The 24,372-nt window shown below is 40.0% G+C and overlaps 1 protein-coding gene across 7 annotated transcripts in view; it reads right to left on the bottom strand.

Moving 5' to 3' along the window:
- Positions 1-24,372, bottom strand: part of MCF2L (MCF.2 cell line derived transforming sequence like) — a 118,984-nt gene that overhangs the window by 86,028 nt on the left and 8,584 nt on the right. Inside the window, exon 1 of one of the 7 annotated variants that reach the window (XM_081858049.1) lies at positions 22,277-22,440. The exons of 5 other annotated variants lie outside the window; for them this stretch is intronic. Coding sequence is in view for 1 of the 2 variants with exons in the window: in XM_081858047.1 (XP_081714173.1) it covers positions 12,285-12,363 (79 nt within the window). In the remaining variant the exon portion in view is untranslated. Of the gene's footprint in view, positions 1-12,284; positions 12,897-22,276; positions 22,441-24,372 lie in introns of those variants that run through there. One more of the 7 variants, XM_081858047.1, reaches the window with a different exon arrangement.

Here is a 24,372-nt window from a genome sequence, read left to right on the forward strand (position 1 = left end):
ACAACACCGTATTTATCAACATAAATAGGTTGGCATGAGTCCTTTGGAAATATACCAAAGCAGACAAGGAGAAAAAACAACAACAGCAGCATGATAATGCATAAGGAATTATAAATATTGATGAAATGTTTCAATGAATGTGCTGGAAAAGAAAGGGTCGCAATTATACATTCCCCCCAGATAGATTATGGTAAACCATAGTCTACCTTTTATGTGAGTTCACCTACATTAGTAATTAAATTAAGGGAGAAGATGGGAAATTCCATCCTCCTGGCTCAGTTCCTGATCAGTATAAAGGGTGTTCAAAGGATTATTTCTTCTCTCTTTTCCTTGCTCTCTATTCAACTCAGCTTCATCTGCTGAAGGCCACAAGATCCTGGCTCACAGCCCTGGATGGATTAACTATGAACTTTATTCCAAAATGCTAAAATGCTAGGGAACTTTGAAATTTTCAACAAGATGGGTAGGGAGGAAGGAAGGCCAAATCTTCAGTTAGGATGGGACTGAAACAGAAAATTGTGATTGCTTTGTCAACTCAACTGTAATGCAATTCCTACACCATTTTTAAACCATAGGAACTTTTATTTCCCTATTCCATTGTGTTAAGTTGCTATCCTTTCCAGATTTCACAGTAACATGCAGATAACAATAAGCCTTAAACTGAAGCACTGGACACTAATTTTTTATATATATATAATATTTATTAAAGTTTTTTAAACAATAAACAAAAAACATACATAATAACATAATCTTTTCAAATTTCCACATTTCCACATTTCATTCTCCTCTTTGGACTTCCTCACATCTCTTGTTCCTGCATTCTGAACTCACAAATTTTGCTAGCAAATTATTTACTTGTTTCCATTCATATCATATAATTATCCAATATTAAATCTCAAATTTTAGAATTTAAATCACACTTTTGAGATCTTAATTTGAAATATTGTTTATCCAAAATTTGTCCTTTCTTTCAATTATATTCAAATTTATATTCCTTATTACTAATTTGTTGGAGCCGTGTTATTACAAATCTTACATCTTTCTTAGCATTCATACAATTTACAATGTTTTTGTAGATAGTCCTTAAATTTCTTCCAGTCCTCCTCCACCAGTTCCTCTCCCAGGTCTCGGATTCTGCCAGTCATCTCAGCCAGTTCCATATAATCCATCAGTTGCATCTGCCATTCTTCCAGCGTGGGCAAATCTTGAGTTTTCCAGCATTTAGCAATGAGTATCCTTGCTGCTGTTGTGGCATACATAAAAAAAGTTCGATCCTTCTTTTGCACACTCTGGCCGATAATGCCTAAAAGAAAGGCCTCTGGTTTCTTAGGGAAGGTATACTTAAATACCTTTTTCATCTCATTGTATATCATTCCCAGAAAGCCTTCACTCTAGGGCAAGTCCACCAGATGTGAAAGAATGTTCCTTATTGGATGGATTAACTATGAACTTTATTCCAAAATGCTAAAATGCTAGGGAACTTTGAAATTTTCAACAAGATGGGTAGGGAGGAAGGAAGGCCAAATCTTCAGTTAGGATGGGACTGAAACAGAAAATTGTGATTGCTTTGTCAACTCAACTGTAATGCAATTCCTACACCATTTTTAAACCATAGGAACTTTTATTTCCCTATTCCATTGTGTTAAGTTGCTATCCTTTCCAGATTTCACAGTAACATGCAGATAACAATAAGCCTTAAACTGAAGCACTGGATACTAATAAACCACTTGATTCGTTTCAGATACAGTCTGTGGTATCACACTTTTCTCTCCATCTCTTTGGGTTGCAAATTACCAAATCTGAACCCTGAGTGGAAGAGCCATTTAACATTGGTGCACTGACCAGGAATTGGCTGGATTAGATCCCAAATTAATAATAGATCATCGTGTACAAAAATACACTTTTGAGCACTTCAGTTCCCATTGCTTCCAATCACCCTTTAGGCACAAAAAACCTATTTCAATCCTCACAGCAATTTTTAAAACAGAGAATGTACACAAATAGATATTCTCATGAGAGATTGCCAGTGTCAGAATGAATAAGAATTGCACAGTTACATTAAAATTAAAATATGCAGAAGAGCAGCCAATGAAAACAGATGCAAGCAACTCCAGTTATTCAAGGTGTTAAAATGAGATCAAGAGTAAATCTGAAACTGTTTAATACATTAAAAGCCAATCCAAGGGAACGGTTAGCCCTCCAGCCTTAGAGGTTTTAATGTGGTCGATGACTTGGGTCTTCCAAGAGAAAATATGCTTTAACAAGTTTTATTTATAGTCAGCGCAGTGCTACAAAAGGTGAGATTTCACAGGAACCAGAACCTGAACATTGTTCCAGGGCAGCGAAACTTGCCAGGCATTACTAATCTAAAAACAGTCTTAGATCTCAAATTATCACAGACAGCTTAGTACATGAGAAGTCAACAAAGAAATCACTACAAATCTCCGAGAATTTTACCAACTACGGCTGATATGTCAATTACAGATGACCTAGGACAGGAATATTCTGGCCACAGTGATCCATGCACTGGTAACCTCAAGATTCAATTACTGGAATGTGCTCTGTGGGCGGCTATCCTTCAGCCTGGTCCCGAGGCTCAAGGTGGTGCAAAACAGACCACTTGAACTGCCTGCTTACTCAGGCCCATCACCCATTTCACTTGGCTCTCCCCACTCTTAACATCTCCACCCAATCCTCCTTCCTTGCCGCTACCCAACCATCTGAGTTCATCACTGCAGTAGGAATTGTTGAACACTAGATAGAGCCATAAAGAAAGCTGATCGCCAAAGAATCGATGCTTTTGAATTATGGTGCTGGATGCTCTTGAACATGATCAGAGGGGACCGGTTGGTGGAAGGGATTCAGGTCGGAGCGAAACAATACAAACTTAAAGCTTTTGCAGATGACCTAGTTTTGACCCTGCAGGAGCCAGAATCTAGTACGAAAAGAGTATTACAATTGATTCAGGACTTTGGTCGGGTGGCGGGATTTAAATTAAACAAACAGAAAACCAAGGTGTTGGGAAAAAATTTGACGGATACAGAGTCAGAACGGTTTCAGAGAGAAACAGAACTAACTGTGGTTAAAAAAGTAAAGTACCTAGGGGTAAACATAACAGCAAAAAATCTGAGTCTATTTAAGGATAATTATGAAAAATGTTGGTCTGAAATTAAGAGAGACTTGGACAGTTGGACAAAATTGAAGCTTTCTTTGTTAGGCCGAATTGCTGCTATTAAGATGAATGTATTGCCAAAAATGTTGTTTTTGTTTCAAACACTACAGATTGTGGACAAGACGGAGTGCTTCCGGAAGTGGCAGAAAGATATATCTAGATTTGTCTGGCAGGGCAAAAAGCCCAGAATTAAGTTTAAGATATTAACAGACGCGAAAGAAAGAGGGGGCTTTGCCCTGCCAGACTTAAAGTTGTACTATGAAGCCGCAGCTTTCTGCTGGCTAAAAGACTGGCTACTTCTCGAAGACACTGACGTACTGGACCTGGAAGGTTTTAACAATGCTTTTGGTTGGCATGCATACTTATGGTATGACAAGGTTAAGATCAATAAGGCCTTTAAGAACCATATTGTCAGGAAAGCAGTATTTAATGTCTGGACAAAATACAAAGACTTATTGGAAAATAAAACTCCAAGGTGGCTTTCACCTCTGGAAGCTAAGGCCCGAAAAAGACCCAATATGGAGGCCAAATGGCCAAAATATTGGGAAATATTAGAAAAAGATGGAGACAATTGGAAATTGCAGAGTTTGGAGAAAATGAAGGATAAAGTGCGAGACTGGTTACATTATGCTCAGATTAAAGAAGTTTTTAAAAATGACAAAAAGTTAGGGTTCCAGGTGGAGAAATCGAAGTTAGAAACAGAATTGTTAGAACCAAAGACTAAGGTACTATCTAGAATGTATAACTTGCTGTTAAAATGAAACACACAAGACAAAATGGTTAAATCGGCTATGATAAAGTGGGCACAGGACATTGGGCATAACATTATGTTCGAGGACTGGGAAAGGTTATGGACCACTGGGCTGAACTTCACTGCATGTAATGCTCTGAAGGAAAATGTAATGAAAATGATATATAGATGGTACATGACCCCAGTTAAACTTGCCAAAATATACCATTCGTCTGATAATAAATGTTGGAAATGTAAAGAAAATGAAGGAACATTCTTTCACCTCTGGTGGACATGCCCTAAGGTGAAGGCCTTCTGGGAAATGATATATAATGAGCTGAAAAAGGTATTTAAGTATACTTTCACTAAGAAACCAGAGGCCTTCCTTTTGGGTATTGTCAGCCAGAAGGTGCTAAAGAAGGACCGAACATTTTTTATGTATGCAACAACGGCAGCAAGGATACTCATCGCAAAAAACTGGAAAACTCAAGATCTACCCACACTGGAAGAGTGGCAGATGCAGCTGATGGACTATATGCAACTGGCCGAGATGACTGGCAGAATCCGAGACCTGGGAGAAGAGAGGATTGAGGAAGACTGGAAGAAATTTAAGATGTATTTACAAAAACACTGTAATTTGGTTGAATGTTAAGAAGGATGTTAGATTATAAAAAATTGGCCACCACTAAATTAGATTTTGAATTTGATGATAAGTGAGATTAAAGAAAACATAAATTTTATGGAGAATTGCTAGATTATACTTAAATGAGTGGATATAAGATCGTAAACAAGTTGATAATTTGCTTGGAAAAATCTTTTGACGATGTAAATGGGAGCGGGAGACGTGAGGGAGTGCAAAGAAGTGATGAAACTACGTTGTGATAGAAGTAAGATTGTTTATTATTGGTGCATTTGTATTTAAAAACTCTAATAAATATTTATAAAAAAAAAAATGAATTATGGTGCTGGAGAAGACTCTTGAGAGTCCCATGGACTGCAAGAAGATCAAACCTATCCATTCTTAAGGAAATCAGCCCTGAGTGCTCACTGGAAGACAGATCCTGAAGCTGAGGCTCCAATACTTTGGCCACCTCATGAGAAGAGAAGACTCCCTGGAAAAGACCCTGATGCTGGGAAAGATTGAGGGCACAAGGAGAAAGGGACGGCAGAGGATGAGATGGTTGGACAGTGTTCTCGGAGCTACGAACATGAGTTTGACCCAACTGTGGGAGGCAGTGGAAGACAGGAGCACCTGGCGTGCTCTGGTCCATGGGGTCACGAAGCTAACGACCTAACGACTAAACAACAACAGATGCAGCCAGTTGCCCACCTAGCTTGCCTCCCTCTGCTCCCCCTGGAAAAGGCAGGCTGGCTGGTGGGCAGGCTGAACCTTGAACAGGAGAACTTCTGTTAGAGCTGGGGGTCTACAGCAACCTTTGGTTGCAGATCCCACTTGTTAAATCGTGAAATGTGGATGGGTTTTTTAATATAACTTCCACAAGGCATTTTACTGGAAGCAGACATGAGCTTATGTAAAGCCCACTCCCTGATGGAATCATCGTTTCCCTCCCCCTTTGGGGTAATTTACATCTGTTAACTAATTGGGATGTCTGTCCCAGAAGCATAGGGACAGCATAGCTTTAACTCCATAGCATAGCTTTAACTCCAGAAGGGGCCAGCTACTATTCAGTTTGGGAGCTGACGATGGGAATCTGTGTGATATTGTTGATTGAAAAGTTGGAGATTTTTACAATAGGAGGAAAAGCATCCTTCCCCATTATAGTTTGGTGCTACTGGGCATATCAACACAGTGGTACCTCTGCTTAAGAACTTAATACTTTCCGGAGGTCCGTTCTTAACCTGAAACTGTTTTTAACCTGAGGTACCACTTTAGCTAATGGGGCCTCCTGATGCCACTGCGTCACCAGCGCACAATTTCTGTTCTCATCCTGAGGTAAAGTTCTTAACCCGAGGTACTACTTCCAGGTTAGTGGAGTCTGCAACCTGAAGTGTTTGTAACCCGAAGTGTTTGTACCCCGAGGTACCACTGTAAGGCTCTATTCTGCATGTGCTCCCCTCCCTTCCAATCCTTCATGTTACTGACATGTGTTAAGGTGACCAGAGGTTGGGCAGAGGTAAAACTACTGGAAAAAATGAAAACCTGCTGTGTCTATATTAATTTGGAGCGGTGTGGTCATTACTGAGATAATGGGAAATGTCATTAAAATCAGATATATGGGGGAAAGCGGGATTTCTCCCTTCCTATTAGGAATGGTTCATTTGTTTTGAAATATTTAATGTGCATAAACCTTTTTAAAGGCTGTTAAATCAGTACTGGTATTTTACAGTGGTACCTCTGGTTAGGTATTTAAATCGTTCCAGAGGTCCGTTCTTAACCTGAAACTGTTCTTAACCTGAAGCACCACTTTAGCTAATGGGGCCTCCCACTGCCGCCGGAGCACGATTTCTGTTCTCATCCTGAAGCAAAGTTCTTAACCCGAGGTACTATTTCTGGGTTAGCGGAGTCTGTAACCTGAAGCGCATGTAACCTGAGGTACCACTGTACTAAGTATACTCAGAGACTGTATACATGTGCAACTGCACATGCACATGATCATTGCTTTGATGATTTCACAATAAGTTTCAAGAGTTGTTGGGAGACAAACAGCAGAGAAATTTCACCCAGTAACTCCAATATGCATGCATATTGTACACTGTTACAGCAAACTGTGTGGTAAATATAGTAATTTTCTGCAAATACTACTACACAACAGCAGGTGGATGTTAAGTATTCTCCCCTGCTCCCAGCCAATGGCAAATGCAAACTGAAAACTTAGCAGCAGACATGGCTATGGCTCTTTCTAGTGTAGGTACTAAAGACCATTGTATATTTGACATTTTACTAAGAAGTACAATGATATACAGGCAACTCCCTGTTTGCATGGGGGTTGTGTTCCAGGTCAATGCGTTTGTCAGTGGTTGTGTGTAAGCCCGTTCTGCCCTATTCTGGGGCTGAAAATGGCATGCGTGTTAGTGGTCCCATGTGTCTTGGTCATACACAAAATGGCTTCTCTCTCTGTACATGTCTGCTCAGAAGTATGTTTGTGTGTAATAGGCCCTATTGCCAGGTATGTCAGCAACCATTACTACCTCAGCTTAGAGTTGCCCTGTGGGGTTCATGTATCCTTATAACAGCTGTGGGAGGGCAGAAATTCAACAGGGTAAGACTTTTGTACTATTTATTTTTTGAGCACTCCACTCTGCCCACAAAAAAGGACACAAATCTGCATATGGCACAAAGCCCATGCAAATCTGAGGCCTTTTTTGTGAGTGGTTCAGAGGGCCCAATCCACAGGCTTTCTCCCGGGTAGGCATTTGTTTGACAATACGAGAAACATTATTGACATTTTGGAACTCTTACAAACAAATATTAACACTAGAGCGGTGCTAATTTTTATTGATGCGGAGAAAGCCTTTGACAACATTTCTTGGATGTTCATGAAGAAAAATTTGGAAGGGATGGGAGTGGGACGGGGGTTTGAAAATGGTATAGAAGCAATATATTCAGATCAAAAAGCTAAATTGATAGTAAACAATGTGGTGACGGAGGAATTCAATATTGAAAAAGGGACACGACAATGGTGCCCTCTATCCCCATTATTGTTTATCCCGGTCCTGGAGGTGCTTTTGAATATGATTAGAAGGGACCGGTCAGTTCGGGGCATTGAGGTTGGAGTGAAACAATACAAACTGAAAGCATTTGCAGATGATTTGGTATTAACATTACAGGAGCCAGTTCCTAGCACAAAAAGAGTTTTGGATTTAATTTCTGATTATGGTCGGGTGGCGGGATTTAAGTTGAACAAGCAAAAGACTAAGGTCTTGGCAAAGAACCTAACGTCTACAGAAGCAGATGAGTTTTTGAAAGAGACAGGATTAAATGTGGTTAAAAAGGTAAAATACCTAGGGGTGTACCTGACTTCTAAAAACTTGAATTTGTTTAAGGACAACTATGAGAAATGTTGGTCAGAAATCAAAAGGGACTTGGAAACTTGGACAAGACTAAAACTTTCCTTGTTAGGCCGAATAGCAGCTATAAAGATGAACGTTTTGCCGAAAATGTTATTCTTGTTTCAGACCCTACAGATTGTGGACAAGGTGGTATGTTTTGGAAAGTGGCAGAAGGATATCTCGAAATTCGTTTGGCAGGGCAAAAAGCCCCGAATTAAGTTTAAAATACTAACAGATGCGAAAGAAAGGGGGGGATTTGCCCTGCCAGACTTGAGGTTATATTACGAATCTACAGCCTTCTGCTGGATGAAAGATTGGTTTTTGTTAGAGAACACCGATGTCCTAGATCTGGAAGGGTTTGATAACGCTTTTGGGTGGCATGCGTATTTGTGGTATGACAAGGTTAAAGTTCATAAAATGTTCAAAAACCATATTGTTAGAAGAGCAATTTTTATGGTCTGGACAAAATATAAAGACTTATTGGAGAGCAAAACACCAAGGTGGCTTTCACCGGCAGAGGCCAAGGCACGTAAGAGACTTAACATGGAGGCCTACTGGCCAAAATATTGGGAATTAATTGAAAAAGATGGTGACAATTGGAAGCTGCAGAGTTTTGAAAATGTAAAAAGCAAGGTGCGAGACTGGTTGCATTATGCTCAAATTCGGGAAATTTTTAAAACTGATAAAAAGGTTGGGTTTCAGGTGGATAAATCGAAATTAGAGACAGAATTGTTAGAACCTAAAGACAAATTACTTTCAAGAATGTATAATTTGCTGCTTAAATGGAATACTCAGGATGAGACAGTCAAATCCGCCATGATAAAGTGGGCACAGGATATTGGACATAAGATAATGTTTGAGGACTGGGAAAGGCTATGGACCACCGGATTGAAATTCACGGCATGTAGTGCCCTGAAAGAAAATATTATGAAAATGATATACCGGTGGTACATGACCCCAGTCAAGCTTGCTAAGATATATCACCTGTCTGATAATAAATGCTGGAAGTGTAAAGAGGCGGAAGGGACGTTCTTTCATCTCTGGTGGACATGTCCGAAAGTGAAGGCCTTTTGGGAAATGATCTATAATGAGTTAAAAAAGGTATTTAGATATACCTTGCCTAAGAAACCGGAGGCCTTCCTTCTGGGCATTGTAGACCAGAATGTGTTAAAGAAGGATAGAACTTTTTTTATGTATGCTACAACAGCAGCAAGAATTCTCATCGCAAAGTGTTGGAAGACACAAGATTTACCCACACTGGAGGAATGGCAGACGCAGTTGATGGATTATATGGAACTGGCGGAAATGACTGGCAGAATCCGAGACTTGGGAGAAGAAAAAATGGAAGAGGACTGGAAAAAATTTAAGGACTATTTGCAAAAATATTATAAGCTGTATGAATGTTAAGAAAATGCACTTTTTAGGAAATATTAGCCCCAGCAATGGTAATCAGGTGAAATGAAAACTAAGGCGCAAGAAGTGAGAGGTGAAATTAAGAAAAATTTTTATTGCATTATGTTTTAATCACAATATACAAGATCATGGTTACAATAACTTTGACTTTGGTAACATGAAATTGAAAGATACAATAAGTAATGAATTGAAAGATACAATGATGAATTGAAAGATACAATAAGTAATGAAATAAGATAATAAATAGCTGAAGACTCCGTATTATGAACATTGGGTTACAAATATACTGAAATGGGTAATATGACAAAATGAAAGATACAATAAGTGATGAAATAAGATAACAAAATGCTGAAGTTGGTATTATAAATAATGCAGATTCGGGAAGATGTGGGGAAGTCCAAAAGATTCTGTAAAAGAAATATGATTTATGAAACTTTTGTATTTTATTTTTTGTTCTTTTCTTATTCTGTAAAACTAATAAAAATTTAAAAAAAAAAAAAAAACAGAGGGCCCAATCCACATACAGCAGGCATAGGTAAACTCGGCCCTCCAGATGTTTTGGGACTACAACTCCCATCATCCCTGACCACCAGTCCTGTTAGCTAGGGATGATGGGAGTTGTAGTCCCAAAACATCTGGAGGGCCGAATTTGCCTATGCCTGACATACAGTATACTGGATACACACATACACACACCTGATAAATTACACTCATTTCTGCATAATTAGCACTATAACATTTTATGAAATGCAGGTTTCTGGAGCTTATATGAATATGTAGTGTTATGAATTTGACGAATAACAGTCCTATTATAAACATATTGCCTATACCAAATACCTAAGCCTTTTTAAAAATTATCACACTGACTTCTAGCATTATCTATGTAGCAGGTCTTGCAGAAGTTAAAAGCAAAACTCTTTTGACCTTGACTGTGTCCTTAGATTTAGTCCTATTGCAATATTTGCATTCCTGAAACAGACACACTTTCCTCCCCAAGAACTCTGTTAAGTATCTAATTCATTCAACATGTCCTGCTCAAATAACCTTAATAATAAAAAAATGGAAGTAGAAATTTAAAAATAAAAGCAAAATTCCTATTTCACAACATATTTTATGGGAGCTTAAAATATATTGCATGGTAGGAAGCACAAAACCTGTATTACGAGGCACAGCAAGTCATAGATTGAGTTTAAAGTTCAATTTTTGTGCACCCAGAGATAGAAAGCACCATCAGAAATTAAAGAGTAGAAGCCACATCACAGCGCATGGACACAAGCTCACACAACCCTACCTTAGCACTAATAAATAATGTACGACACTTAAGAACATACTTGGTTAAGAAATGTTTTTATTAGGAAGATTCATACTTCAACCTTTCAATGCACTCACAGAGCTCAGAGTGGTTTACAACAATATGAAAACCAAGAAAAAATAACAAATAAAATATAACAGCAACAAAGCAATAAGAAACAGAAAACGTTCAGCAGAGAAACCAAACGAAGATTATCAGCCATTTGCTCATTTTAAGCAAATCCTTAATACATCTAATCACCACAGCTCTACTATCATCAGCCATTTTGTTAATTATCTCAGATACTTCGTGAAAAAAAATGAAAGGACAGTTCGGAACCCTGGCAGAAAGGAAGCAACATTAATAGCATAGAATGACAAGGAAGTAGGATGTTTTTAATGTCCTTATGCTAATAGCGCATATGAGGAGGGCTCTGGGGATATTATTACCCCACCCCCAGCAGTATGGCATTTATACCTATTCACACAGCAAAGGAAGTCGGTGTAGGAAAATCTGTACAGTATCTAACCTTCTTTCTGGGCGATGTTACTCTTTCCTGTGCTATTGTAAAGCACCACAGATTACCATGTTTGATTGGGGGGGGGGGGGTAAAACCTAGAGAGAAAGGATGAATGTGACAAAGTCCCCTTCGTCATCCATCCTTGCTATGCTCTCTGGTCCATGGTAGTAGTTAGAACACGGGCAAACAAGTCAGTAGTTCAAATTCCAGCTCAGCCATGAACTCACTAGTTTGCCTTAGGCAGGCTGCTGTCTCTCTGCTGCCTTCCCAACGTAGTGTATTAACAGGAAGACAAATACTAGCCTACTTAATAGGCTTGTTTAAAGGATTACTTGGCTAATATATGTAAAGCATTTTTGGTACGGGGTAAAATCTTTATGCAAAATGATAAGGCACGGACGATTCAATTACTGGAAAGGAGCTTCTTCCACTGAAATAAGATGGAGCTCCTTTCCCATTGCAGGGATTGGACTGCAACTCTTGCTCCAAAGCCCTGGCTTGCTGGTGAAGAACATACAGGGGGAAATGCAAACTTGTTTTCAAATTAAGCAACATCTTCTCTTCAGTTTCAGATATGCAAAACTACACACGACACACATTAGCGTAGCACCTGCCCATTTTAATTGTTTCATGAAAGATGCATAGGGGAACTTCTGGAACTTCTGACACAACTAAGCAGCTATTAAACAATGATAAAATTCCTTAAACATCATTAGGTTTTTCAAGAATCTATGACTGTCTTCCTGATTCAGAAAACAAGTCCTGCAATAAAAACATTATTTAAAAAGCCGGTCTGAAGCTAGGCTAAAATTAACTCACAGCGTCCCTCTGTCGCACAAGTAATTTCAAGGTTGTATTTTTAGAAAGCAATCTTGGGAGAATCGCGATGGTTTGTACCTGATCTCTAGGAGCCATCTATGAACAAGTGTACATTTCCCCTGCATGCTTCAATACAGACCTTCATTTGCTAACAAAGACTGTTCAAGGCAAGGTCAGGTCCTAGTATCAATCAGCAGATAAAGTTTCCATCAACAGACATATGTAATTATCATGCCAATTACAACCAGGTTTTTTTTAAAAAAATCTTATTAGAAAGACCAAGTGTCAAAAACACATTACAGTATTTAAGACCTGCAGCTCCTCCTACCAGTGTGCTGAGAAACAGCATTCAATCTCCAGTCCAATTCTTCCAAAGCCATTTCTTCAGTTTTTAGCCAGCATCTCATTCTCTAACAAAGGCAACGCACAGGAAAGCATTCTTCTCCCCATCATCAAGTAGAAACATTATTGGGGGGGGGGGACCTACAGCACTGCTTCAACAGCACGGCATTTCAGTTACTGCACACAGACACCCCCCCACCCTCCTTCTCCATATTAGCTCAAAAGGAGGTGCAAGAACCCTTCCTCCGCAATGCACAGACAGGAGGGATGCTGTGGAGAGGCAGAGTCAGGAATGATAATTACATCAATATCGCTTTAAAAAAAAAAGTTATCCCCTCCTCCATGAAGCAACCCCACCACCCAGCCTTGCTCCCACGCTGAATTGCTATTAGATGTCAGAATTAACACGGAGCTTTCATTAGCCAGTTCTCCCTCGCTGGAAGAGTTAAAGCACATCCCTGCGCTGCTCTGCTTTAAGAGCACATCTATATTGATGCTGCCTGCTGCTTCCTTAAAAAGAGGAAAGCTAACACAGCTTTGAAAGATAATACAGCTCTGAACAGAAAAAGGGGAGGACACAGAATTTCCCTTCCATTGGAAGTAGCCAAGTAAACCTAGTTTAGATGAAATACTTGTTTTTAAATTTCTGCCTGGTTGGACTTTTTTAAATAAAATGAAATGAATGAAATCATAAATCCAGTGGGTCAAGTGCTATTGACATTTGGTTGTACTGTATCCCTTAAGTCTTTATATCAGTGTTGTAAACTGGGATAGAAAAGCTAGGAGCCAAATGGCTTCTGGGACCTGGGTTGTGGGAGCCAAAATAGACTGTCTAGTCATCACTGGGGGAGGGGGGAGGCAGTCAGCAACACTTTTTATTTATAATTTTAATAAGCATGAATTAATATGCAATTCACCTAAGTGACACACTGTTAATACCACATTTTTAGCAGAAATTGTTAATACATGTTTCATTGGGTGTTTACAATAAAAAATATTGGTACCGTACTTCAGTTTTCAAAACACTCTACTCTTTATTGTTAAAACACCTTAACGAATTGTCTATCCTTAACATATACTTTGAGGCTTCAAAGCACATACAGTGGTACTTCTGGATGCGAACAGGATCCGTTCCAGAGCCCCATTTGCATCCTGAAGTGAACGCAACCCATGTCCGCGCGTCGTGATTCACTGCTTTCACGCATGACGTCATTTTGAGTGTCTGCGCATGCAGCAAAACCCAGAAGTGAAGCGCTCCGTTACTTCTGGGTTGCCGCGGAGTGCAACCCGAAAATTCTTAACCTGAAGCTACTTCAACCTGAGGTATGACTGTACATTTCAGTAATCCTTGAGTGTCAGCTAGGCTCAAAATATGGCACCCAGACTTTTGGAATTGCTCGCAATGAAGAATCGTTAGGAGCAAAATGCGCCTGGCGCCCTGCTAATTTCGAACCCTGCCTTCAGTTTAAGAACGACTTCAAGTTTACTCAGCTAAGAGAGAGTATCAGCCATTGAGTCAGTAAGATCAGGTTTAAAAGCCATGGTGGACTCAAGTAGGCATGGTCCAATGATGGTCTTAACAAGGTACAACGCTGGCCACATATACTCTTCTCACTTCTTCCACTGTAACACAGCATGCTAAACCCTGAAAAGTTTGGGAAGGACTGGGAAAGAGTCTGTGATTTAGAATGAGACCTCAATTTTTCTGATTTACTGAGGACAAAGATCTCTTTCTCAGCCTTGCTCTTTTCACAGAACATAGAAAACAGATTCCACCTCCTTTAAGCTTTAAGCTTGTGTGTTTCTCTGGACATAATCCCTTGGCCATTAATATTGATGTGACACAAGCTTGAATTTTTCATGGAGGGTGGTAAAAAAATGTTTTAATACAAAACAGAATTTAATTAATCTAATTAGAATTAAATAAAAATAAAGTAAATTCCCCAGGGACTCCATGATTCCCTCTTCTTCACATGAGAAACTCCCACAAGCAGAGGCCTTACTTGGCCTAGGCAGTTTGACCCAGTGCTGGTGAAAATTCATAGTTTGAGAGGGGCAATGGAAGACGGAAGTGTTATGATCTTTGCAAAAAAGAAACAAACAGCCATGTTGTTTCAGATGAGCACTATTTAGTTAAGACAAAAGCCACATTTTAAATTATTATTATTCATAATGATGATGATTTGATTTATTACCTGCCCTTCATCCTATGGTCCCAGGGAGAGTCACAACAATTTAAAGTACTACATTTAAAATAAAAGACCTTGCTTAGAAGCCATTTTTTATCATGTTAGTTTTGGATTTATGAACATTAGAAAACTGAAATCAATTGACTGAGATTAAGCAGTCAAGTGCTGCATAAACCAGGGGGTAGCCAATGTGGTGATCTCCAGAATTTGTTGGATTCCACCTCTCATTAGCACAGCCTAGCCAACAGGAATTATGAAAGCTGTAGGGCAACTCAGTATGAATATCCTTCCTCTACAAAACCAGAATGCAAGCTGATTTTTGCTCCCATGTGTGGGAAGGCTGTGACGAGGAACCACAGAAATAGGCAACCCTTTGTAGGTTGCCTGGAGCCCTGCATGATCTGGGTCCAGAATTATGGACTTTCCTTGAACCAGAGATAGCACACGTGCAGGAATGCAAAGTAAGTGCAAGACCTGTGTCTTCAATAGCTATTTGGATCAAAAATTTGCCTGATTTGCTCAAATATCCACTAATTATTTCTTGAGCCCCGGTCCCTGCATCACAAATAGTGTGAGGATTAACACTGCAAACGTTAATGAGGCATTTTTGTTGTTGTCCTTATAGGTTACTAGGATATGTTAATCTTAGTTCTTGCAGCACAGAGTACTTCCTATAAATAACATGTTCTTAACAAATTCCACTTCCTGAAGGCAGCAATCTCTCCAGGAAACCTCTTAAGATACCCAAACCCCCATTTCCCCTTTCACGGTAGTTGAATTAACCCAAGAGCAAAGCCTCACGGCTTTTTAAGTAATGAACTCTCCATTTACTGTAGCAGAAGTTACAACAAATGACACAAACTTGAAGTACCCAGAGGCAGTTGAACTGTGGGATTTTTCAACTGGTCTGATGGCAGAATCCATAATTCACAGCACACTATTAGTTTTATTTATGTGCCTCAACTATTTTAAGTCCCAGGAAATTTATTTCCTTTTTAGCCTTAGCTATTTCTTCCCTTTTAAGAAAATTAATCTGATGCAGTAAGTAGCGAATAGAAGAAAACTCAATACCACTTGGTATTCAAGTCCAGATTTTTACTCTGCAAAAGACATGTCAAACAACGAAGTGATGATTTAAAATATTCTGGCCTTACCAGCGGTCCTGCTTGGATCACAACCCAGAAGGCAGCTACATTTATGATCTACAGCTTTTTGAACCTCAGGTCCCCTGTAGTCAAGTCTGACCCTCTGTCTAGGGTTGCAGCCTGAGTATTAAGAAAACCATTTGAAAGCCCCACCCTATCCCAAAATCAGCAGTAATATTATATCCAACCAAAGTATGTACATGGTATACTGTATACCTTTTGAGTTCTCCTATGTGTATAATAAAATTTATCCAGGGTGAGAATAGAAGTTTTTTTCTTTGTTTCTGAGAAAAATACACAACATTAAACAAAGCCACAAAGACTTGCGAAGTACCCAGACTAACATGAAATTATAATGTCTGGTTTCAATGGATTTTTCAAATGCTTAACTCAGTCTATTAGATAAGTTCATGAAGATACCAACAAAAGGTAAGTTCGGTGATACATACCACGGGTTGAATGTGCTTCGGGTTGAGCGCGTTCGAGTTGCGCTCCGCAGCAACCCAGAAGTAACGGAGCTGATTTTTGTCAACACATATCATCCTAAATATGTTTTTAAGAGAAAAAAATGTTTTTCCAACAACATATATTGATTACCTGATAGAAACATTGATTACTATAAACTGAATGGTGGGCACTGATAAAGGTAAGTACACGTAAATTGCATGTTGCTTCACCATTTTTCAAACTTCAGGGCTTGAACTTCCATTTCTTGGAACTCCTGGAATGCTCAGCGGCAGGGAGGTCTCTCTTCAGAGTCCAACAGTAGTCAGCCATCATGACTGCGTCCCACCGACCCTGATACCTGGTCTCCATCTCTTTCATGTCCTGATGGAATCTCTCCCACTGCTCGTCACTCATTGAACTCAGGTTCTCAGGAAACCGGTCCATATGTGAAAATAGGTAGTGCATCTTGACGCTCATGTTGCAGCCCAGGTTTCTGAAAGCAGTCAGCATGTTGTTGACAAGTTCTGCGTAGTTTCTGGCCTTATTGTTGCCAAGAAAGTTCTTCACTACCAGAACAAATGCCTTCCACGCTTCCAGTTCCACTTCGTTCATTGAGTTTCCGAACTCTGGATCTCTGATGAGCTGACGGATCTGAGGACCATCAAAGATGCCAGCTTTCAACTTCTCCATGGTCAATCCTGGAAAAGCCTGGCACAAGTAAGTGAAGCAGTCACCATCCTTGTCCAGAGCCTTGGTGAACTGCTTGATTAAGCGGAGCTTGATGTGCAGCGGTGGGAAGAGTATTCTGTCTCTGTCCACCAGAGGGTCGTTGATGATGTTCCTTTCTTTGCAAGGCACCAATTCCTCCCACACAGGCCAGTCCTTCTTCGTGTAATGCTGAGTACGGTCCCTACTATCCCACATGCACAGAAAACATGGGTACTTGGTGAAGCCAGACTGTTGTCCCAACAAAAAGTTCACCATCTTCAGGTCAACACAAATAAGCCACTTATGCTGATCATAACCAATTTTCTCCAGCACATACTTCACTGCTTCATAGTTCTCCTTCAGTGTACTCGAGTGAGCCAGGGGTATAGAGGCAAACTGGTTGCCGTTGTGTAGCAGAACACATTTCAGTGATCGCTTGCTGCTGTCAATGAACAGTCTCCAATCTTTGGGTTCGTACTGTGGCACTCCAAGCTTGAGCAGATGCTGCGCAATATCTGCACAGTACACCAAGTCCTTCTGTTCCGAGAAAAAATGGAGGTACTCTTGATGCCTGTTGCGGAAGAAGCTGATGCGAGCCCTGTCAGAGAGGAGGTTTTTTACCTTCAATCTGGATGCCAACAGTTTGGCAGAGTCCTTTGACAAGCTGAGGTTGCGAACTAGATCATTCAACTCCTTTTGGGAAAATGGATGTGGAGCATCACCTTCAAGAACCACTTCTTCTTCTTCATGTCCTTCAACACTGGAAGCATCTTCGTCACTAATGTCAGGAAGTTCTCCGAAGATAGACACTGGAATTTCATCACAATGAGCTACAAGACGACGTGCTGATTGAAGATCAGGATACTTGAGGCTGCTCCAGTTCTTTCTGTTGATCCCAGTCACATCAACAGCGCAGAAGTAGCAGTCAGTGACATGGTTTGCCGGCTCCCTCCAAACCAGGGGAATTCCAAAGTTCAGACTCCTCTTGCCATTGGTCCACCCACGTAGAGTCTCGGTGCATGCCTTGCACACCATGTGTGGTGCCCAAGCTTTATCCTGGTCACCAAGTTTAATACCAAAATAAGCATGGTAAGCAACTTTATGCTTTGCCACACCAATTTATGGAATATTTTGAGGTTTTATGACTTCAAACTGATCCCTTTTCGACATAATCACCCAGAACTATTGGACCTGAATACTTCTTGTCATTAATATAATAATTTCCAATCAAAACAATTATTCGACATGGCATTTTACCCCCACCAACTTCTTCTAAAATGCTCCACACAAGCGTACATGTGAACAAAAACGTAAAAAAAAGGCATGTGGCCATAGCTCAAAAACTTGACCTGATTGAGCAAAACCAATGTGATTTTTGGATTTAGCACATCAGATTTGTCCTAAATCAATCAAAACGCAGACAACAAATTTGTTGTTGACCAGTGTTATACCCCATATACTGCAAAAAGAGAAGTTTATTTCCAAAGAATTATGTATGTTTCTACGTGACTCTACAGAAGACTCCCACTGCATGGGTCACTGTTTCTCCCCCTAAATTTAAAAGAACTTCCAATCCCCCACATGCTTACACAGGAGGGCAGTGGCTGTCTTAAAGCCTCTTGGAAGTCTCCCCCCTTCATGTCCTTAATCTGAGAAACTGAAAAAGGGAGAGTGTGGAGACTTGCAAAGCACAAGGAATTCTGAGAGGTAGCCCTGCCCACCTGTCACTCATTTGACATCATAATGACAACATGCAATTGATAGGTAGATGGCCCTTGGGAGTCAAAAAGGTCCTCTACCCAATTTAAAATGAGTAATCTACACTACTGCACCTGTACACCAGCTCTCCCAGACCACACAAACTATTCCACTTCATAATTGCAGATACCAGCTCTGTGGCAAATTGGGCCTTAGATTTGGGTTGGGTGGAACAATTGCCTTATGCCTGTTTTCAGATTTGGTCTATCCGTTTGTCTGTCAAGGAACATCTGCACATTGGACTCAAGGTCATGTTCCAAAATACACGTTCGGTTAGTGTTGCAGAAGCATCTGTAGAACATATTGGTCCATGTTGGCTTAGCTTAACCACAATGTAGCCTAACGCAAACCAAACTTTCTTGTTGCTACACACAACATAATGGAGATCAATGGTGGGCAATCTTTCTTTTAGAGTAGCCTGTACACCATTACTGAGGTTTTTCTTGAGATGAGAAACAAAGGTTTCCTAGAACAGAAACTGAACACCTGGAATATAAATCTTGACCCAATATTCAATTCCTGAAGCTAGAAGAGGTAGACTCCCCACTCTGCTCAAAGATGCCCATAACTTGCAGTGTTTATTTTGCAAGTCAAGTATGGTGAACACAAAGAAGTGATAATGATACCACCAAGTCTAGAAAATAATGATATGCTCCTGAACTGCCTCCAATCCCAATGAAACTTGAAAGTTGTGATTTGTAATTGAGTATAGTCTTTATTTAAAGGCATCAGAAGGGGGTAATTTTATTTATAACAGAATTATAAAGAGACTGAATAAAGGCAAACTAAATTTTAATCCTTAATATTTCTCGCAAAGCAACAATGGTAGGGTTGCGGGGTTTGTTTGTTTTTTTGTTAAGATAACAAGTGCAGTCATGTACATTTTAAAATTAACTTTGACGATATAAAGCTCTCTTAATCCACACTCCTTATGACTCCCATGCAAAGAAAGAGATTAAACATACAAATCAAGAGCATTCATTTGAGAGCAAGTCAGGCTAATCTTAACAAACGCAGCAAATGGCATTTTAATAAAATGCCACATTTAATCATCACATAGCATTAATTCCAAAAGGTATTTCAGGACCGAACAAGAGTACATCACTAGTACCTTGTCAGTTTGAGTACATATCAAAGAAAAGGAAAATTCACCCTTGAGGAGGAAAGCAACTCATTATATCATACCAGCAATATAGTTACCTTTTCCTCCTTTCTTTAAAATATTTACAAAAACTGTAAAAATCTTAAATAATCTTAGCTTAAATAAAAAATGAAGAGCTTTGATATGTGAATACTGGGGGGGGAATTGGGACTATCAAATGATACAACATTTGATTTTGAAAGAACTCAATTGCATCTAGTTTCCCCCTTCTGTTCAGTTCCTTGACACTATTATATAAGAGAGCCCATGGAATTTACTGGTTCAATCACTGTTTTAACAAGGCTACTGGTGGTCACTGGACAGAATTAAACTGGGATCTGGGAGAGCTGGGTCTCGCCTCCTGAGGGAATATCCTCAGATTCCATTTCAAATATACAAAACAGGAATGTGTTCACATCTGCAATTCCTCTTGTAACCAAGCAAGATTACTACTGAAACACCTATAGTTACATTTACAGGGGCTTTCAATTTAAAGGCATTCATTCATAATCCCACATACAGTAGCTCTGCCCAATCACACAACAGAAGCAAAAATACAAGAAGTCATTCCTATAGTGCCCTTGGCATTGTTAGTGAAGGGCAGCTAGATAGCAAACTCATGGGGTGTCCACCCAACTGTCTCCCTTTAGTCATTACCTCTCTTTATTTATTTATTTTTATTATTTTATTTTTTATTTTTATCCCAGACTGGCATCTGTATTGGACTTGAAATTGTTTTATATCTGCTTTTTTATTGCTGATGGGTTTTTTTAAATTGTTAAATTGCTTTAAGATATTTTATGAGAAAAAGAGCCTAAATAGATCTGTACTTTTATTTCTATAGGATAACTGCCTACCATTCTGTGTATGTGAAGTATGCAAAAATCACAATGTTGGGAAAACCATGAAGCCAGCCAATGCTTCTCTTGATTCCTGCAGTCTCGGTTAATTTTGCCCGCTCAGCTGTACCCTGCCTCATGCAGGGGGGCAGGGATTCACAAGAGCAGACATGAAGCCAGCCAATGCCTCTACATAGCAACATACTGACATATCAGGCACTGTGATGTACAGTGGTACCTCAGGTTAAGTACTTAATTCATTCCGGAAATCCGTTCTTAACCTGAAACTGTTCTTAACCTGAAGCACCACTTTAGCTAAAGGGGCCTGCTGCTGCTGCCGCGCCGCTGGAGCACGATTTCTGTTCTCATCCTGAAGCAAAGTTCTTAACCCGAGGTACTATTTCTGGGTTAGCGGAGTCTGTAACCTGAAGTGTATGTAACCTGAAGCATATGTAACACGTGGTACCACCGTATATCATAATGTTCTAGACTATTGCGATGTTGAAAACCAGTTATCGCCCAGCTCTACTCCCATCACATAGAAAGGGGTGTGTATCTCAATTTTAAACACCAGAGGTATTGAATGTAAACAGTATAGAATGCTCCCCTTATCACCTAAAGGTTCTCTCCCTTCAGCCACTGTCTGCCCTCGCTCAAGTGCTTTCACCCTCATACTGGAAGTGTGAGCACCTGGGAGAAGAATTCTTGGATAGAGAGGCCATGGGAAGGGAGAATTCTGCACTTTCTATCCCTATGCCCGTTTTGCTGTTCTGCATCCTCATTCAATGCAAGGAGAAGGTGAGATTCATGTTCAGAATACAGGGGCCTACAAGGTCCAGATCAGAACAGCTTACTCTGAGCATCCTTCTTCTAAGTCTTATGCAGGTGACTTTGCTGAAGACTTTGAAAGGAATGGATGATGGTGTTATCTGCTGTCTGTCTCTCTGTCTTAATGGGCAGAGGGTCATTAAGGCCATGATCCTACTTTGAAAACAAGCCAGGGTAGATTACCCAAGCCTTAAAAATTGCCTTTTATGAATGAAACAAAGAGAATCTCCACATTTTGCCACTAGAACTGTGGTATATTTTACAATTGCATTATAAAAATTACTTTAATAAAGGTAAGTACATAAATATAAGTTTTGAGTCCTTTCATGACAAAAGTATCATACAGAATATTACTAAAACAGACACACATGTATTAATCCCTCCCATCTGTAACCAACTTCATCTACATGAAACTGTTCACATCCATCCCTTGCTTTCTTTTCTCTCTCTCACTCTCTCTGCCCTGACATTGTTTTCTTCACTGTTGATTTCAGATTAAACCCTCCCCTGAGGCAGGGACTTGTGTTTTTGTTGGATTATAACACTCCTTAAAGTGCCACATGCTGTAATAATAATGATTCTCCACAGCATTTTTAATACTACTAATAAAAAGTCCATGCTATTAATCTTCTTCAAAAGCTTTAACTTGGCTATCATTCACCCAGGGTTAGACTGAATCTTAAGGAGCAACTGCAAGTTCAGGAAACATTGACATGGAAGCTAAAAATCACAATAAACACGAATCTCTATCCCATCCCAACATTTGATGTTACCTATTAAAACCCTTTTAAGAGGCAAATGCAATAACTCTCCAAACTCAGGTTCTATATACTAACAGTAACATTAAATTTCTGTTATTTATAAGGGGGAATTAGAGGAGTGTGTATTTTCAACTAACACTTGCCCCAGGAAATCAGACTAACCTTTCCTGAAGCTTTCTTCAAAAGCACAATCCTATTTCACCACAAAGATTTACTTCATAAAGTTTAAGGAAGGTATCATCCACCACGTGACTAAAGCAGGAAAAGAAAAAGTGCAAGCGCTAAATCCCAAACCTGCAGTCACATAACCAACAAGCAGCATAACTGACAGATTCAACTTCATGCAGTCCCTTTGCAGCACAGTGGTTTCCTTGGAAACAGAACACAGGGGAGGGAGTTGGCACAGTGAAATCCTCATTCTCGAAAGAGATTTACTGGACACTTTAATAACCAGGCATATTTCACTTCGGGGAGTAACATCCAGTTTGTTCAAAAGTGCTGATGGCTCAATTCTATTTTACGTATTACGTTTAGAAGTCATATGATTTGTTGCATGTTTTTCATTTGTCTGTTGCTCAGATGGCGAAAGAGGGAGAGTTAAAGGGGAAAGGACTTGCTCACCAGGCTTTCTGTCTCCCCCTAGGTGGTATATACACTGCTTTGACAATCGCTGCCAACCCCTATAAGTAATTAAAGCCCTTCTTTTCCTCCTGTTTTAAACTCCCAGCCATGTCTCCATGACTAAGCCTGTGACATTGGTTCAACAGCAACACCTACTGGGGAGTAAGGGTTCATACACCAAATATCTCACCATCTCATCTGTGTTGGTGGGTTAGATGGCACTAAGAAAACCGCCATACAATTTCTAAAACAGTCACTGAGATAAAATGTACACAACCAATATGTTTTAATCCTTCCATGGTTGATGATTTGGGCTGGTTCTCACCAAAACCAGATATCGTGTGCTTAGCCTTCTGTTCTAGACCAACATTGGGGAACCTGTAGTCCTCAGAACATGTTGCGTCTTCAGCATCCTTCAGCTCTAGCCAGCAAGGATTATGGGAGTTGGAGTCTAACAAAATTTGAAGGGTCACAAGTTCGAAAACCCTGGTCTTGACTGTACCACTTAAGACTGCAGATGGGGGCTTAAATCATGGAACTTCCTCCATACAATCTTCCATATCTTCCTGACGACAAGAAGGATTCCAGCTAGCCTAGACATCCCCTTGATATGCGGCTTTCATGTGTGAGGGAATTTATGTATGCTCTGTTGTTGTGAGTGATGACCCAGAAGAAGAAGAAGAAGAGTTTGGATTTGATATCCCGCCTTTCACTCCCTTTAAGGAGTCTCAAAGGGGCTAACATTCTCCTTTCCCTTCCTCCCCCACAACAAACACTCTGTGAGGTGAGTGGGGCTGAGAGACTTCAGAGAAGTGTGACTGGCCCAAGGTCACCCAGCAGCTGCATGTGGAGGAGCGGAGAATCAGGGGTTGCCTGTATTACTGGTGTTTGTAAGAATTAGAATTCTGCATTATGTTTTTATAAACATAAACTGGAAATACATGGGACAGTGCTGATTGGTGAAAACATGGAATTAGCCCTCAAGGGCTATGATAAGAAACATTCTGTCCACATAGATTTTAAGGCCTACGTGGAAATAAAAATAAAGAAAACAATTCCTTTGACAGAAGCAAGGGGGGGTGCACCTTCCAGACCTTCTGTGCTCTGTCCATTTTATTATCTGAAAATACCCCACATGTAGGCCTTTGATTATGTCAATTTAACAGTTTCTGTTTTGTATCCAAGTTCAATTTATTTTTCTTTCAAAGCCATAAAATAGCAATCCATTTCCGCCGAGTCCTTTCTGAATAGTTGTTTTGGGTTTTTTTACACAAAAAAGCTCAGGAACTCAAGAGCCTGCCAACCCAAATCAGAACCACAAAGGCAGGGTGATTAGCCTCCCCATTGCCACAGCCAAAACCTCAATGAAAATCTCCCCTCCCCACAAAGGTCTTGCACAAAATACCAGTGACATAAATCCACAAAACCAAGAAGAACCCAGAAACTGCCAAATTACCTCAGACACAAAACAGACATTTTAATCAATGGCTATAAAAGCATCACTGCTCTAATTTCTTTGAAGCATGTCTGTGCAGAGACCTCTCACCAGGAATCAGATGAGGGAGATAAGCTACCAATTTCAGCCACTGAATTTGCTTTTAAAATGAAGAGGAAAGTATCAAAGGCCAAGGGGAGTA

Source organism: Podarcis erhardii (genome assembly GCF_964252035.2).
Source record: "Podarcis erhardii genome assembly, chromosome: 4".
NCBI lineage: Eukaryota > Metazoa > Chordata > Lepidosauria > Squamata > Lacertidae > Podarcis > Podarcis erhardii.